The 18349-nt window shown below is 43.7% G+C and overlaps 1 protein-coding gene across 1 annotated transcript in view; it reads right to left on the bottom strand.

Moving 5' to 3' along the window:
• Positions 1-18109, bottom strand: part of LOC141508742 (bone morphogenetic protein 8B-like) — a 54849-nt gene extending 36740 nt beyond the window's left edge. Inside the window, exon 1 of the mRNA XM_074217617.1 lies at positions 17248-18109. Coding sequence (XP_074073718.1) covers positions 17248-17680 — 433 coding nt within the window. The 5' untranslated portion in view covers positions 17681-18109. The remainder of the gene's footprint in view (positions 1-17247) is intronic.
• Positions 18110-18349: the final 240 nt, after the last annotated feature.

Below are 18349 nucleotides of genomic sequence, written 5' to 3'. Positions count from 1 at the left end.
TTTCAAGGGCAGACCTCTCCCCCTCCCCCTTTATTTGTATCCTCAGAGCTTAACAAAGTGTTTGACACTTAGTAGGTCCTTAATAAACATCTGTTGACCTACCTACACAACAACTGTCTTCAAGTATCTGCAGGGGATTAGACTTGTTCTGCTTCTCTTAGAAGGAAGGACTGAATGTTGCTGTTATTGTTGTTTGTCCTTCATTTTCAAAGAGGGCCAGTGACATCATTGGACGACGTCTTGACTCATGTATGAATTGGATTTAAGTGAGGCCGAATTGCACAGTCATCAGCCTCACCCTGCCTTCCAGAGCCATCAGTCTGGTAGCAAGACAAAGGTCAAGATAATTGACGATGGACTGGGATGTACCAGATGATCTTGGCATCTTTGATGTCTAACCAAGCTCAAGTATTCCATAGTTCCTACATGGCCAATGCAACAAACTGTTCTCATCCACTCATTTCAAGGGGAAAGTCTTCACATGTTTGAGTAGACAGCCCCCCTAACTCACCAACAGGTTTGAGGCCTGATGGGTACTCTCAATCTGGTTTAGCCAGTCTTCTGAGAAAGTGAGAGCTGAGTTTCAGGTAGCACCAGAGATGGATGAGCAGCCCTGAAAAGGGATTGATCAGCCCTTACATGAAAGGTATTGAATTCTCCTTGATCACTCTATAAACCCCATATATATGTAATAGGTAGAAGGTCCAGCAAGGCTAATTTAGGTTTGACAAACTACTTGGGCAGTGGGTTCCCCCTTCCCCCGACTAAAAGTCTTAAGGCAAAGGCTAGATGACCATTCACTGAGTGTGCTTTAAGGGGGATTCTCAGGTTTGGGTCATATGGAATGCTGAAGTTTCTACCAATTTTGACAGTATGATGTAATCCCAAATCCCAAAGTCCAATGACATAGAACTCTCTCCCTAACGGAGGGGGTTGATGCCCCACAACTGTATGAGGAGTGGGAGGGAGTGGATGAGAGCTGAAGGGAAAAGGAGGTTGACTTCTTCAAGCTCTAGAATCTCTTTGAGAGTCTTTTCAGGCTCTTTGGGTTCTACAGCTGCTTCTGAAGCTTCTGATTTCCAACTTCAAGAGATAAGGTGGAAGATACTAACCCCACTTCAGATTGCTGAAGTAAAAGACTCTGGAAGAAGCTGGCAAGAAGCAAGCTGGCAATCTCCATCATCCTTGTTCCCACTTTGTTATATGAGAGACTTGGTGAACCTCCCCTTAAATGAGATTTAGGACTCTCTCTCTTGGTTGCGCTATATTTATCTTGCTCCCAATGGGAAAGTTTCTTCGCTCTCTATTGCCTGGCATATATTTGCTTATATATATTTTCTCTGATTTCTGTTTTGCTATCGACTTGGATGAATGGATTTCATTTCTGCTTATTATGTGTGTTCATTGTGAAACTGGTATCTGATGAGGGAGAAGGGATCAAATCTTGGATAAAACTTGGATTCTCCTTTTCCCATTAAGAAATGGTGATCAGCAAAGATAATTCTAAAAGACTTGAAATGGAAAAATGTCACCCACATCCAGAGAAAGAGCTATGAATGCAGATTAAAGTATAGTAATTACACTTTTTTAAAAGTTTTTTTTTTGCTAGGCAATGGGTTTAAGTGACTTGTCCAAGGTCACACGACTAGGTAATTATTAAGTGTCTGAGGCTGGATTTGAACTCAGATCCTCTTGACTCCAGGGCCGGTGAGTAATCAAACTTTTTTTTTTAGGTTTTTTTTTCAAGGCAATGGGGTTAAGTGGCTTGCCCGAGGTCACATAGCTAGGTAATTATTAAGTGTCTGAGGCCGGTTTGAATTCAGGTACTCCTGACTCCAAGGCCAGTGCTCTATCCACTGCTCCACCTAGCTGCCCCTAGTAATTAAACTTTTAAAAAATGTTTTGTTTTTCCTTTCTTGTCATTTTCCTTTTTGTTCTGATTCTTCTTTCACAACATAACTACTATGGTGATATCTTTAACATGAGTATTCATATACAACCAATATCAGATTGATTGGAGGAGAGAGAAGAAAGGGAAGGAGGGAGAAATGTTTGGAACTCAAAATCTCACAAAAATGAATGTTGAACATTATCTTTACATGTAATAGGGAAAAAATACAAAAAAAAAAAAAAGAAATGATGATAAGAAGTAACCTGAAAACCAAGTTCCTTAAGAGACCAATAATGCTTAAAAGAACAGATAGGTATAATTCTAACCTGGTATTCCCTCTCTCTAGAGAGAACAGACTGGCCAAGTTTCTGGTTCTAACCTCCTGCCTCCCTTCCTCAAAGAATAAAAATCTCTCTTGGAGGAAGAGGCTGGAGATATCTGATCTGCCTTCCTTTGAGCTTATACAATGACTCCATCATGCTATATGTGAAGGGACAGCCCCTCAGAGAGAAATCAGAGTAAATACTGAAGAAGTAGTTATGGCTTTTCTGGGTTTTCCTGGGTTTCCTTAGCTGCATGTTAAAGACCCCTGATTAGGGGTTATCCCCAGATTCTTCCCTTATCTCCCTGGACCTCCCTGTATTGCCTTAGCCTAGAGTTTCATCAGTTTTCTCTCTTCTGAGTTTGTAATCACACAGGTTCCATCTTCCCAGCTTTTGTCAAGTAAAATATGTCAAAGGATTTTCTCTTCTTATAAATTTGCAGGATCATCTCTTTAGAGCAGAAAGGTGCATTGGAAGACACAGACTCCAACCCACTTATTTTACAATGGTGAAAATGAGGCCCTGAGACAAAAATGTAACTGTTGCACATCTTTTCAATCTCTTCCCAAGTCCCTCCAAGTGATTAAGCATCTTTATTTTGGAGACCTCCAGGGCCAAGAAACTTGCCATCTCACAAGAGAGCCCATGAAGGCAGAATAGTATGAAATACATTTCCCGTACAATTGGACCATTCACATCACTTCTTTATCCTGTAATAATTGACTTATGCACTTTGCAATGGAGAGGAAAGATCTTGTAGTCCCACTCCCTCATTTTACAGGGAAGGAATATATTAATGTTAGAGACAGGACTAGAATCCCAGGTTTTTGCCTCCCCAGTCCAGTGCTCTATTAATTTATAATACAACTAAATTGTTTTTCTTTAAGATGATTTTCTATCTTTGAATTGTTAGCATGACTGACTGACTTAATTTCCATGATTATTTTATTTTATTTTATTTTTTTATTTTATTTTATTTTTTTAGGTTTTTGCAAGGCAGATGGGGTTAAGTGGCTTGCCCAAGGCCACACAGCTAGGTAATTATTAAGTGTCTGACATCGGATTTGAACCCAGGTACTCCTGACTCCAGGGCCAGTGCTTTATCCACTGCGCCACCTAGCTGCCCCTCCATGATTATTTTAAACTAATGAGGTGGCATTTTCTCAAAATAGGGAAAATCCAGCTTGTCCATCCCAGTCTGTTTTGTTTTTAGGCATCATAATAACCATGAATAGACAAGAAGAATGTTATAGGGATTCTCTTGCATTTTATGACTATAACCAACTACAGTTCTGGTGTCATATTCTTTGTTTTCTGTCCTCTGCACCAGCATCACAAATTAGGGAGGGGGAAGGGAAGGGAGGAAGCATTTATAAAGAGCCCACTCTCTACTGTGCTCGGCACTTTGCGAATATTATCACATTTTATATACAGCTATGGATTGAAAAGAGCCAGGAGGTTGGCTTCAGGAAACCTAGGATTTTGTCCATGGCTCTGACATGTTACTAATTGGGTGACCTTAAGCAAGTCCCTTAACATCTCTGAGCCTCTGGCCCCTTTACTGAAAAAAAAAAAATGAGGATCATTTTCCCTCTCCTCCCTCCCTCACAGGTCTTCTGTGCAGATTCAATAACATCAATAATGTATGTACCTATGAACTTTCAAAAGAAGTCCTCCCTCACCCACCAAGAAGCTTAATGTTAATCCTCATTAATGTTGGTGGGTTTTGATATCCTGACTCTAACTCTTCATTAGAAGCTGCTGAAAGATTTTCTTGGAATGGAATAAAAGAGTGGCAAACCACTAAAAAAAACAACAGAAGGACATAGGCCCAAAGGAGAGGCCTCCTTTCCATTTTAGAGATGAGGAAACTGAAGTTGAGAGAGGAAGGGGCTTGAATCAGTGGAAGTCCCAAGGCTAGAACTCAAATCTCCATTCTCCTTGCTAGTCTGAGAATCTTTCCAAGGAGCAGACAGACCATTTTAAGGTGCCTCAGGATATAAGGGATGCTCCTTCCTTGAAGGCTTCCAGCCGAGCCAGATGACCCCTTAGTGGGTATTTGGTGAAGGGATTCTGGTTATGGGTTAGACTCCATGTTCCTGTGAGATTCCTTCCCGTTCTAGAATTCTATAACTCCCCAAACACACATGCAAATGTATAAGGTAATTCATTTAGATGTTTAAAGCATCCCAGGAAGGAAGCGGCTCACATTCCTACAGATGAACAAAGTTAACACTGTCAGGCCATAGGGACCTTTTAATGTTTACTTTCTGTATAATTTAAAAAGGACCAAATCATGTTCAAAAAGGCCAAGATGGCTTCCTCCTGGGGAAATCACTAACGAGTTTACTCTTCAGGCTGCTTTCATGTGGCCAGTGGAAAATACACAATTGCTAATCACCAGCATGTGTTGCATGGCGGTTCTCTGGTCTGTGCGGAAAACTCTGGCTTTCCTTTGGGCTTTGGATAGAAAGTGACCTCTGGGTTTGATGTTCATGATCCTTGGTCTCGTTGAACAGAATGTGAGTGCTGCAGTACTGGAAGGAGCATTAGGATGCAGAATTTTGGAGCTAAACATTGACTCTCAGAGATGGAAGCAGTCTTAGAATACAGAATATCAGAGTCAGGAGGGACCTTAGGACACAGGATGTCAGAACTGGGAGGGCCCTTAGAACCTAGAATGTCAGAGGGGGTGGGACCTTAGAACACAGCAGGTCAGAGCCAGGAGATAACTTAGAACCTAAAATGTCAGAGCTGGGAAGGACCTTAGAACACAGCAGGACTTTAGAACCTAAAATGTCAGAGTTGGGAGGGGCCTTAGAGTAGAGAATGTCAGAGCCAGGAGGGTCTTTAGAGACTGCTGAAACTACCCCTATTATTTTACAGACAAGGAAGCTGAGGCATCAGGTGGAAAAAGGACTTTCCCAGTGACACGACTTGGCAGTTGCAAAAAATACGAACTAATGACAATTTTATTTTAATTCAACATTTACAAAGGACTTTAAGGTCATTCAATCTTCACCTATGAGGTAAGGAGCTAGGTAAGTATTCACATCTCAATTTTACAAAGAAGGGAACCAAAGCCTGGGGTCACTGAGCTGCCCAGGGTCACACAGCTGGTCAGTGACAAACTCATGACCTGATTCTGTTTCTTCTGCATTCTAGTTTTGGGCACTTTATGTCCCCAGTCCTCTCTCTTTAAGTTCCCCCTGGGCCATTCTGCTTCCACGGCTGTGTAATAGAATCACATCCTAAAAGAACCTCAGCCCCACAAAGAGGAGCCGAGAACCAGTCAAGGAGGTTTTCAGCTTCGACCCTGGTTACAACAGCTGGCTTATAGAAAAGGAGCCAGGAGGTCCCCTGAATCCTGGGCTGGGCAGCCAGGCCCCCCTCAGGCGTCTGCAGAATGCAGGCTCCATTGATTCACGGGCCTCAAATAGTTTCTCCCGCCCAGAAATCTCAGCCCGGTTAAGAAAAAATAAAAAGCCCAAGTCTCTATTTCCAAGGTATTTTTAGTTGCTCTTTATTGTAAATGTTCTTCGTGTTTCTATAAACTCCTCTGTACTTATAATTATGAGGCCCAGCTTCTCCTGGAGAGCCGGCAGGAGGATGGCAGACATCAGATTAAAAGGAAACACCGGCCCATCCAACCACATCAAGTGCGCCAAGTCTTAAAATATAACTCGATGTGATGCAAGCAAGAAGGGCTCAGTTCCTTCAGCCGAAGCTTGGGGGGGGGGGGGGGGGTGGAGGGAAAAAGGGGAAAATAAATTACAGGAGCCTTCCAGAAAAAAAAAAAAAGGTCGTCTCCTCCTTTAGGAGGCAGGCCCATCTTGTCATCAATTTAGAACTGGAAGGGACCATAGAGGTCATTTAGGTTGATTCATTTTGGAGGAGTAAACAGGGGCTCAGAGAGGAGGAATCTCTTGTCCAGGATCACACAGAAAAGTCAAATTGGAAGGGAGCCTGAAGGCCATCTCATCCATCCTCTGCTCTTTACATAGGAGTAAACTGAGGTTCTCCAAGGTTGAATGATTCTCCCAGGTGAACAACAAACAGGCAATAAGGGACAGAGCCAGGATTTGATGAGCTGAGTTCATAGGGTCACTATCCTATGTCATTGTCTTATCACCTCTGCTCAGCTGTTAGAGATTTTTCTAAAGTATGGGTCTGACTACAGAAAATCCCAATTCCAAAGAACTACAGTGGCTCCCTATTATCTCTGGAGTCAAACAGAAAATCTTCTGTTTGGCATTTAAAACTTTTCACCACCTGACCCTTGCCTACCTTCTGGGTCGTCTTACATCTTACTCCACCGACCTCCTGTCTTTTGTCTCTGTGCCGGCTGATTATTAGAGAACAAGGTCTAGCATCCAGGGATCCTGACTCACCCTTCTGAGATGTGGGTCACTTGCCTTCCTTTCAGCATTTCAGAGAAGTCCCTTTTTATTTTATTTAGGAGGCAGCGTGGTAGAGTGGAGAGAATACTGGCTTGAGAGTCTGAGGATCTTGGTTCAGATCCTACCTCTCATGCCTGCTCTCTGTGGGATCTTGGGTAAGTCACAAAATCCCTGTGCCTCAGGTATCCCGCTGTAAAATGAGGGACTTGTCCAGATGGTTTCTGGGGGCTCTTTCCACTCTACCTCTTATGATCTTCTAATCTCCCAACTCAAAAAGAGATTATCCCCAACGATCCTTTCTGTTCTTCCTGCCTTTAGAATCAGACTTCAATTTAAAAAACTATTATTATGGACCTACTGCCTACAAGATCAGTGTTGGGTACTAGGGGGAGGAGAGAAAATGAAAAAAAACGTCCCTCCCTTCAAGAATATTCTAGGGTAAAAGAATGATGTAGAAATTGATGATATCTATAACCAATATGACACTAATTGGAATGTGACTAAGTCAAAAGAGAATTGTGTGAGACCAAAATGGGTCAGGGATCAGGGAAGGTTTCATGGAAAAGGTGGCACCTGATCTGGGACTTGAAAAAAAAGAAAGGTGTCAACAGGGAATGACATGAAGGAAGTCCATTCAAGCTTGAGATCTGATTCTGGCTCTCCTGTAGATTTAAATTGGGAAGGGACCTAAAGTTCATCTAATTCAACCTCCTTCATTTGACAGGTGAGGAAACTGAAGCCCAGAGTATAAAATAATTGGCTGAAAGTCATATGGCTTCGTAAGTAGCTGAGGCGGGATTTAAACCCAAGGTTGTAAGCCCAATACTCTGTCCACCATATCCTTAGCTCTATGACCTTGAGCAAATCACCAGAGGCGACACAAGTAATAAGGAACAGAGGCGGAAGATTTGAACTCATCACACAACCTAATGCTCGTGCACCCTATCATGATACCCTGTGTCAATAATATTTAGGCCACCTTTTGTAACAGGCTATTGCAAGGGTCATATCAGATAATATATAGATCTTTCTAATAAGAATGTCTTGTGTTTTATTTTCAACTAAGACTTGTCCCTAGTGACTGCTCCCATCCCTGGAGTGGTTTCCATGGCATTTTCCAAAGCAACCCTGGGAGGGAGGTTGGTAGTGCTTCTATTGGGGGGGGGTCCCCATTTTACAGATGAGGAAACCAAGGCTCAGACCGGGAAGCAGTCTGCTCAGAGTCACTTATACAAGGTGTTGAGTAAACGTTTGTTCAACTGAAGTGAAGGATGCTAAGTTAGGAAAGGAAATAAGTTCTTTGCTGTGCCAACAGCCGGTCCATCCATCCCTGGGTTCTGTTGCAACATGATTATCCCAGGCCTGTTCTAAAGAATCATTGTACCTGACCTGGCCCTGCCCACCCTCAAAGCAGCCCAACTGTGACATGGATGGGGCACATCCTTTGCCAGGGGCCTTGGTGCTTAGCTCTGGCATCATGAGTAAATCATTAATGTGGGCGGCTCCTAGAGAGGGCTCGAACACCCTAAAATAGCAACTCTCTGTAGGTCTGGGTAAGTGATGGCAATTCCCATGAGCTGCCCTGGGATTCTCCCTTCTCCTGTGGGGCTCAGCTCTGCCTGCCCCTGAGGTCTACAGAGCAGTGAGGCCAGATTTTCCAGCAGAACATAATCTTGGAAGCCATTAGCCACCCACAGCCCGTCTGCTCCATGAAAGGTGAGCCTGGCCTGCAGGCGATGGGCGTGGAGGGCTTGGGTGTGGGAGACCAGGTGTGGGTGTGCTTGTTTGGGTGTTTATGGGGAAGTCACTATTCCATTAGAGTGGCTTCCCTTGGTGGCAAATTGGCTGGGTGCCACCATTTTCCTCTGTGAAACTGGGGCCTCCTTGGCTGACCAGGCTGGGCATTCCGGAAGGAACTTCCACAGTAACCTGGACCAAACTGAATCTAAAAGGAATCCTTCCTAGGACATATACAATGAATTGTCATCAGCCTCCCTGCTTGGAAGACTTTCAATAAAGGGTCAGGCCCCTTGCTCTCCTTCTACCCCTCATCCCCAACCTTGTCAGTGACTTTTCCATTGCACAAACCCAAATATCAAGTTAGGCAAATACATATGGCTGGCATCAAAATCTAGTAGCAGCATGAGGTCAGGTCCTTTGCCCCAAACTATCTGCTTCTTCACAATACTTTGGATCAAACTTGTTAGGGACACACTTTTTAATGTATAAAAGCTAATTTTTATTATCAAAGATGGTGGAATGGGGGAGGAGAGAGACAAGATACTCTTTGGGTTTTTCTTTCGTAAGTTTTGTTTAAGCTTTCAGGAAGTGTTTTTAACAACTGTTGTCTCATATTATTCTCACAACATGCCTATAAGACAGATTTGAGTCTTGCCTTGGATATTCACTAGATGGATGGCAAGCATTAAACCTTTCTAAGCCTCAGTTTTTCTCATTTAGCAAAGAGGAAGGTTAGTGAGTATCAAAGGTATCATGAACACTCTGGTTTCCTAATGGTTAACCTGAGAGTTTGTATTTTAAATTGAATTTCACTGAGGAGATTCTCTTTGATTGGATTTTTAGGATCTCCCTCCAGAATAGGCCTTTTTAACCCTTTGGGGTCCTGGATCAATTTGACAGACTGGAGAAGCCAATGAGCCCTTCACACAATAATGATTTTAGATGAATCAAAATATAATATGTATAATTTAAAAGGAAACCAATTCCATTGAAATATAATTATCAAGATATTTTTGTAAAAAACAAGCTCACATATCCCAGGTTAAGAATATGTGTGCCTGGCCTAGCAAAGCTTCATTGTGCCTCAGCTGCTTTTCCCTTGGCCCCTTCTCCCACTGGTGAAATTCTTCCAGAGACTCCCACTTTGAGAAAGAACTAAGAACATCTATCCTTCCCTCTCCAAACTTCATACCCTTTGTCTCTTGAAGGCAGCAACTATCTTTGTTTCTACTTGTATTTTCAATACTTGGTAAGCATTTAATAAATGTTTGTTGACTAGACAGATGGTACCTGATGCCACCTGAGACAGACTGGCAGCTTGCCTTTGACACTTCTAGGTTCCTGGGCATTTAACCTCTGAACCTTAAGTTTGGTCAATTAGTTTGACCAATGTGGGAATTTGTTTTGTTTAATTATGCATATCTGAAACAAAAGTTCCTCCCTCTCTCCTAGTTTCCTTTCTTTTCCTCCCTCCTTTTCTTCCTTCTTTCCTTCCTTTTCTTTCTCCCTCCCTTCCTTTATTCCTTTTCTCTCTCCCCTCCTTCCTTCCTCCATTCCTCCATTCCTCTCTCCCTCCCTCCCTTCCTTCCTTCTTCCTTCGATGGAAAGGAGAGGTGGGAGGGAAAGAAAGAGTGTTGTTCATTGAAAAAATAATAAATTAAAAGCAAAGTCTTGAGTATTAATCTCTTACAACCAAAGCTCATCCCACCTCACCCCCCTTTTGGGGCCCTGGGAAAAGCTCTGTATTCATTAAAGAGCTCTGGGAATTTGGGAGATGGGCTCCCAGTCCCGTTTCTACTACTGACTCCCCCAGTAACCTGGGCTGAACAAATAAATGACATCAGCAAGTGTGAGTCTCCGTTTTATCTCCCTCCCAGGCTTATGGCAAGCTTCAAAATGAAGTAATAGCTATCATCATTATAACCTATCAATAACAACAATAATAACGGCGTTAAGATTTACAAAGCGCATTCCCAATATTTATGGGCATAATGTATATAAAGCAGGCTGTAGACCTTAAAGCACTGTCGCAGGTAAGGCATTATCATCATTATTATCTTTTCCTGAGAAATTCATCTCTAATCTTAGACTGTAGAGAGATGGAGGTTGACTGGGAAAGAATTTCTCTTATCAGCTAACTGATCCCTCCTCCCAGACATACCCCCTTACGTTAACAAAAATTAAGGGAAGTTTGGAGAGGTACAGATCGATGAGACCGGTCACCCTAAAGACATCTCTCAGTCCCGTGATGCTCTGTGTCCCCCTTACTTGAGCTCTCTCTCTCTCTCTCTCTCCTCCCTCCTCTTCCTGAACCCTCCATCCCCTGGGTCCTCTCTACCTCTTGAGGACACAAGTCACCTTATGAGGGAGAATGAAGTGGGAGTGGAAAGAAGGCAGTGGAATAGCATGCATTGCCTGGGGGTGGGGTGGGCTCCATCAGCTCCCTCCTCCCCAAAAAGGTGACAGCTGCTGTCCTGGTCTGCAAAGTCTTTCTGTCCTGCCATTTAAAACCTGTTGGAGTTCTTGGTATTTCTAATCTGGTTTCTAGAGGGATTTGAATTCCAGCTTTGAAATTTCCACTGGAATTTTTTCTGGCTGATATCCCTGGGGCTCCCAGTGTCCATCTGAGTTCTTAGGGAGACCCTTTCATTCAGATTATCCTCCTGTAGCCCTAGCTCTCAGGATTTCATTCTTTGGTGTTGGACACTTTTTTTCTCACAGCTTTCTTGTAAGGTAAATAGACGGCTGTTATTATATATGAGAAAACAGAGGATTAGAGATAGGCATGTGAGTCAAAGGTCACAGAGCCAGGAAATAGCATAAATGGAATTGATTCCTAGGCTATAGGATTGTTCTTGGTCTGTTAGGAGGCCCCCCCCCCCAATCCATGTTCTTAAAGGGGTCAGTCTATTTCTTGGGATTCCCATTGGATCTGAAACTGGAGGGGTTGGAATCTCTGCTCTATCATTTATTGGCTGAGTAACTACTGACAAGCCATTTCCTCCTCCTGGGCATTGGTTTATTTACCTGTAAAATAAGGAATCCAGACCAGAAGATCTTGAAGGTTCTCTCTCTCTGAGTTTAACGTTCTATGCTGTAACGTTCTAAGGGCTAAAGTCCTTTCTATCTTGGTCTTTCTATGTTCCCTCCCAGTTCTGACATTATATGTTCAAATGGTCATTTCAGTCCTGATAGCCTGTGTTCTAAAGTATCCTCACAACTCTTAAATCCTATAGTCACTTAACTTTTGTGTGCCTCAGTTTTTCTACAGTCAAATGGGGATAATAGCACCCACCTCCCAGGGTTATTGTGATGATAAAACCAGATATTTGTAAAATGCTTTAGCATAGTGCCCATATATAGTAGGGGCTTAATAAATACTTTTCTTCCTTTCTACCTTAAGGAAACCTTTGCCCATATGCTCTCTCTCTCCTCTCTCTGTCTCCCTTTCCCTTTTGCTCTCCCCCTCTCCCTCTCTCTCTCCCTCTCCTCTCTCCCTTTCTTTCTCCTCTCTCCCTTTCTCTCCCTCTTTCTCCCTCTTCTTTTCCCTCTCTCCTGTCTTCCTCTTCCTCCTCTTCCTCTCCCTCTCCCTTCCTCCCCCTTTCTCTCCTCTCTCCTTGTCTCTCTCCCTCTACCTCTTCATCTCGCTCTCCCTTTCCCTCTATCTCCTCATCTCCTCCCCCTCCTCCCCACACCCCAATCCAATTCCAGGTATAGCCAGCTGTTTTTAACTAGGACATGGGAAGGTAGCAACTGGAACCAGCCTGCCCAGATTCCAGTCACCATGACCGAGGCTGATCTGGTATTTAGGGCTCAGTTTGGATGGCCTGGTCTCAGGACACACACACACCTCTCACCCAGGAGGGGCCGAGTCTCAGCTTTTGATGCTTCTATTCCCACTTCCTAATGCTAGGTTGGGTGTGGGAGCCTGGAAGTGCTGGGGGAGGGGGCCCTGAAAGAGATGACTCAGAAACCAATGGGAATCTTCTGCCCGAGGGGCCCATGGGGGTGTCCATGTTCTCCCCCCTCCTCCCCCTTTGCGCAGATCAGGTCTTTTGCCACTTGAAATCCAATCATAAAAATTCAGCAGAATTTCTCAAATGTCTATAAATGCTCTTACTTATATTCTCATTCATAGTACAATGGAGAGTAAGTACATTAGTCCAGGAGGGAGACCTGACTTGAAGCACTAGTTTTCTTAGGCAGAGACTAGGTCTTGTTTCATAGAACTACAGAATGACAGAACTGGTAGAGAGCTTAGAGATTATCTGGTCTCAGTTTTGTCTTATGTAAAATGGGGACTTCCAAGTCCCTTTACAGCTCTAAATCTGTGAGCCTACAGTCTCAAGTCAGACCCTCTACTCAACCATTTTAAGCTGTCATAACTCAGTCTTTATTACCCCATTTGAGGTTTTCTTGGCAAAGATACTGGAGTGAATTGTTATTTCCTTTTCCAGCTCATTTTATAGATGAGGAACTAAGGCAAACAGGATGAAGTCAAAGGGTCACTCATAGTAAGTGTCTGAGGTCAGATTTAAACTCAGGAAGATGAGTCTTCCTAACCCCGGGCTGGCATTCTATCCACTGGGGCTCAGAGAAATAAACCGTTTTGATCAAGGCAACATGGAGAGTTGGAAGCAAGCTGCTGGGCCACTAACCTCTATCATTTACTTCCAGTTTTGTACTCTCTTAACCCCATCACACCACATCTGCTTTTTATGCTTCTGTCTCCCCAGTGGTACTAAGTTCAGGGCTGTGCATACAGTTGGTGCTTAATAAATATTTGTTGACTGGAAAACGTCTGTTCTCAGTAGTACTGTTACAGTGGGTCTCAGTAGAGCTTTATATCAATCTATCTATTTAATTATTTTTATTTATAATATTATCTGGCATCATCTACATGATCTCTGGTCCCAGTAAAGTTACATTCTAACATCACACATTTCCCCTTGGGATTTAACAGGAGCAAGAGAGCCATTTCTTCAAGCCTCCCAATTACCATACTGTTCATCCTTGTGACAGCAAAACCACCAATAGGAACCTGGGCACAAAAATTATTCTCCTTGCTGACCAGTTTATCCAGTTAATCTGCTCTGAGGATGATAATTTATAAGATTCTGACAGAAAGCAAATATTCCCAAACAGACTGTGGATTTAGAGGAGGAGGGGGCCTTGGAGGTGAAAACCTTCATTTTTGAGATGAGGAAAATGACAGTTACATGATTTACCCAAGGTCACTCAGGTAAATCAGTAGTACGGTTATGATATGAATGGAGTTCTTATAATTCTAAGTTCAGTGATCATTAAAAATAGCTTTTATATACTTATCACTATTTTGTGTTTGGGAGGCAACTGGGATTAAAAGATTTGCCTGGGGTCATGCTTCTGGTGTCTGGGACTGGATTTGAACTCACATCCTCCTGACTCAAGGGTTATTGCTCTGTACAGTGAACCATCTAGCTTCCCCTCTTATGATATTTTAAGATTTGCAGAGCACTTTTTGAATACTATCTCCTTTGGGAGACAGATGATATTGTTTTCTCCAGTTGCCTTATGGGCATCTGACAAAAGGAATGTCCTTTTTTTACACAGGAGGAAACGAAGGCTCAGGGTAACCCAGTTGGAAAATGTCTGGGACAAGATTAAGACTCATCTTCCCGACCAAGACCTGCAGCCCTCTATCCCCCATACCAGCTAGCTTCCTAGAGAGTGAGCCTTTTGGAAACCTGAATAAATCATCACATCAGATGATCCTGTTATCTGTTATCAGAGCTAGGAAGGATCTCAGTTCACCTCTGGTCCAACCTCTCTGCTGCCCCCCAGCACAAGAAGTCCCCTCCCCACCACTGTAGGATCTCTGAAAAACAGACAAGCAGGCCCTGCTTGGAGACCATCCTGGCCAGGAAATTCACTAGCTAACAGGTCAGAGGAATCCACTGTCTCACTCTGAGCTGTAAAAATCTTTCCTGTGTCACAAACTCTTGCAGATCTAGTCTGATCTGCAAAGACCTTGGGATCCCTTCTCTAAGTCATGCTTTTAAATACTGGAAGGAAATATTGATTTTCAGTCAGAGACTGGTGAAAATATAAATATGCCCTCCATGCTCCATTCACAGATACTCCTTCCTACCCTGAAATCTATTCGCAAAGTTCTTGGGGGGGTGGACCCCACCTTAGGGATCCCTTCTCTAAAGTCTTTCCTCCAGGTTAAAATGCAGATTGATACCTAGCATTTGGGATGAAAAACAAAAACAATAACAAAGAATCTTGAATTATAATTTTCTATCACCAAATGGGGTTTTTTGAGACCCTTGGGGAGGCTGTGGGGTATGGAAGAAAGAGGTCAGTAATTTGGAGCTCTCCTTCCAGGCCAGGTTTTGTCCCTTTATAACACTTCTTCACAAAGGGCTGCTAGGTGGTGCAATGAATAGTACATCAGCCCTAGAATCAGGAAGATCTGAGTTCAAACCCAGCCTCAGACATGACCCTTGGCAGGCCATTTTGCTGCTGTTTGCTTCAGTTTCCCCAAATGACAAATGGGGATGATAACCATCATATAGAATTATTGTGAGGATGAAACACTGATTTCCTCAATAAATAAACATAGATGGCACAATCCCCCTGCCTTCTCTGGAATTTATTTTCTCATTCTGTGAAACATGACCTCTTAGATTCCCTCTCACTGATCTTTTATGAGAAAGAGAAGGGCTAATCTAATAGCTGACTGATAATGGGAAGATCATTAGGTACAGTGGACAAAGTTCAGGACCTGGAGTCAGAAAGACCTGATTTGAAATCTAACCTCGGATGTCAGCTGTGTGATACCAATCAAGTTATTTAATCTGTGTCTCAGTTTCCTTATTTGTAAAAACTGTAGTGAGGTTAAAATGAGATTATATTTATAGAGTTCTTTATAAACCTTAAAGCACTATGTAAAGGTTAATTATTATTATTATTACTACTACTTTTTTCATTTAAATGGAGTGAACAAATCAGGAATACAAGTTTTCAGGAGGAAGAGATTTGTATTGTTAAGACATATGTTGTGAGGAAGAGCAGAGCCTTCAGGGCAGCTGACAGAAGGGATCTTTCTAAAGGATGAGGGCTTATAGGTCTGAAAAACAAATTTCCATAGTACTTAAAGTGTTTATCTTTCACTGTGACTCAGGCAGCAAAAGAAGAGTAGTTCCATTTTCTAGATGAAGAAAAGAAGGATCACCCCATCCCTATCCAGAGTGAAATGACTTCCCGAGGTCAGACAGCAGGCTGCTGGGGGTCTAGCTGCAAAATGCTTCCCAGCTAAGAGCCGGACAGGAAGGACCTGCACCCTCGCCAAATCTTCTGAAATGGGAGAAATTTGGTCTCCTCTGAGTCTACAGATAACCCAGAACTGGAAAAATAGTTCAGTGAGGAAATTATATACATAACCCCTGATCCCAGAAAGGGCTGAAGGATAAATGGCAGAAACCACTTGGAATCTTTTTCTCTTTTTAAAATAAATAATTCATTATGAACTTAACTTTAACAAAATCAACTGAACTCTCCATTACAATAAATTAAATAATTTAACTGTTACTTCTTGCCTGTCTCCCTCTGGAGTTGCCATCCATTCATTCACTCCTGTATTTGTGCAAATTAAATATATCTGTAGGTATGTGTTTGTTTCATCTATAGGAAAAATGTTCAGCCCAAAGGAATAGGGCCCAGGCCAGTCCCAGATCAGGACTAAAACAAGATATGAGACAAGGCTATCTAATTCTGACTTACCTTTAAGGACCAAACTCAGCGACTGCCTCCTCTAAGAAGCCTCCTCTCATTTCCCCCAGCTCCCAGAGCACTCCTTCTTGTGGCTCCCATCAGAGGGCCCTAGGATTACTCTCATTTCTCTCAAAGTCTCATCCCCACTGCAAACATCCTGAGTATGTGTGTGGTTCAGGGATGCTATCTTTCCATCTGTTTATCTCCCCTGAAAACCACACACACACACACACACACACACACACACACACACACACACACACACTCAGTCAATATTTGGGGAAGGGGAAGAGGAAGAGAAAGGGAATGGATATAAGCCTATCTAAACACATATGGGTTTATGTATAGATCTATACATAGAGATGTATAGATATGTATATATGCATATATAGAAATACATATATGTAAATATAAAATAACTTATTATGGTCAGTTCTGAGCTGAAAGCTTTTTACAAATATCTCACTTGATCCTCACATCAGCATCCACATTTTACAGTTGGGGAAACTGAGGCAAACAGAGCTATAAACATCTGAAGCCTGATTCCAGGTCTAGAATTCTGTCCACTGTGCCACCAGTTACCTCTTTGAAAATAATTTAACTTGAATTGTTAAAAAAGAAAAAAGCTAAACTGGAAATCCATCATCTCTTGTCCCATGAAGATGGGGGATTTTGGAATCTCTGAACTTAGGCCATTCTGTCTTTGCTAACCTGGCACCAGCCTTTAGTTTGAGACTGGTTGAGTATCCCTTTTCTATATAACCTCTTCCCTTACTTGGGTGGGGGGAGAGGGGCGAAGGTCCTCTCCTATCTTTGGGAGATATTCTTTTCATCCTGAAGGGTTTGTACCTTAGAACAAGGATCCTGACACCTTGTGAAACCCCTGCCCCTTACCCTCAAAGGGTTCAAGATTCAAAGACTATAGAAGCCATTTAGTCCAACTCTCCTCATTTCACAGGAGAAATTGAGTTCCAAATAAGAAAAATGACTTGTCCAAGGCCATGCAGAAAATAAGCAGCAAATCTGGGATCCAAAGGCCCTCTAATTCCAAATCTATAATCCTTTACCCCTCATAGGGTCCCTGCCATCCTTCCCCATGTTGCTCCTCTTTCTCCCCCTTGGGTCTCGTACTCACCCATATTTACGAAGCTCATGACCATGTCAGCATGGCTGATGACCCGTTCCAGAGGAGGACTCTGGGTGCTCAGACTGGTCAGCATAGGTCTGGAGACCCCACGGCCCCAGGCCACATCTGCATCCTCACTGCCTTGCCCATCTTCCTCTTCACTGGCCATGGCATGGTACAGGTCCAACATGAAGAGTGGGGCTGAAGATGGCAGCTTGGCCCCTGGGGGAGCCCTGGGCCGGGGGCGGCCTGGCAAGCCCAGGATGGACAGGATCTCCCGCTGCATTTCCCTCTTCTCCCGTCCACTGAGTCTCCTCTGGAGGAAGCTGGAGGTGTGGAGGTAATTCCCTAGGAAGCTGCTGCTGCCCAACTCGCAAAGGAGAAGTCCCAGAAGCCATCGCAGGGCCATTCCACCGAGGGGCTCCCTGGAGAAGAGTCTCATGGTCCTGCCGCTCTGCCCCTCTCCTGCTGCCGGACGTGGCTGCTCAGCCCTTGCTCCTCTCTCCCCCTCCCCTTGCCTCCTTTCTGAGCAACGCAAGGGCAGAGTCTGAGGGATTTAACTGGGGGTGAAAGGGATGGATCACAAGCGGCCCATTCACAGATGGGCTTTGAAATCAAAAACTAGGAATTGAAATGTTTTGTTAAAAAATAAACTCAAGTGTGAAGACTTATGGGAAATCAAAAAAGGAAACCCTGAAGCCTGTGAAATGAAGTTCAAATGGAAACAGTCTCCAAGGGGTCAAGGGAGGCTGCCTGGTGGTCACACCAGAGTCTGTCAAATAACCTGCCGGACCCAGAAAAGTCTCAAGTCAAGTCTTCCTCCCTGAAGGTGGGGAGAGCCGCTCTGCCACTTTGCTGGAGGGGCCAAGTCAGCGGGAGCAGAGCAGAGCAGAGCAGGGACTGAGTCTCAGCCCAGAGAGTCTCCCAAACACTCCCAGGAGCCACGGCCGGGGGGGGGGGGGGGGGGGAGGATGGGCAGGAGGGAGAAAGGAGAGAGGGGAGAGGGGAAGGGAGGAGAGGAGACTCGCGGGAGGGTGGGGAAGAGGCAGGTGGGAGGGAAGGAGGGAGGCAAGAGGCAGGGGGGGAGAGAGAGACTGACAGGAGAGAGAGA

This window comes from Macrotis lagotis, chromosome 1, assembly GCF_037893015.1.
Source record: "Macrotis lagotis isolate mMagLag1 chromosome 1, bilby.v1.9.chrom.fasta, whole genome shotgun sequence".
Lineage (NCBI taxonomy): Eukaryota > Metazoa > Chordata > Mammalia > Peramelemorphia > Peramelidae > Macrotis > Macrotis lagotis.
This window is presented reverse-complemented; position numbering and strand designations above follow the sequence as displayed.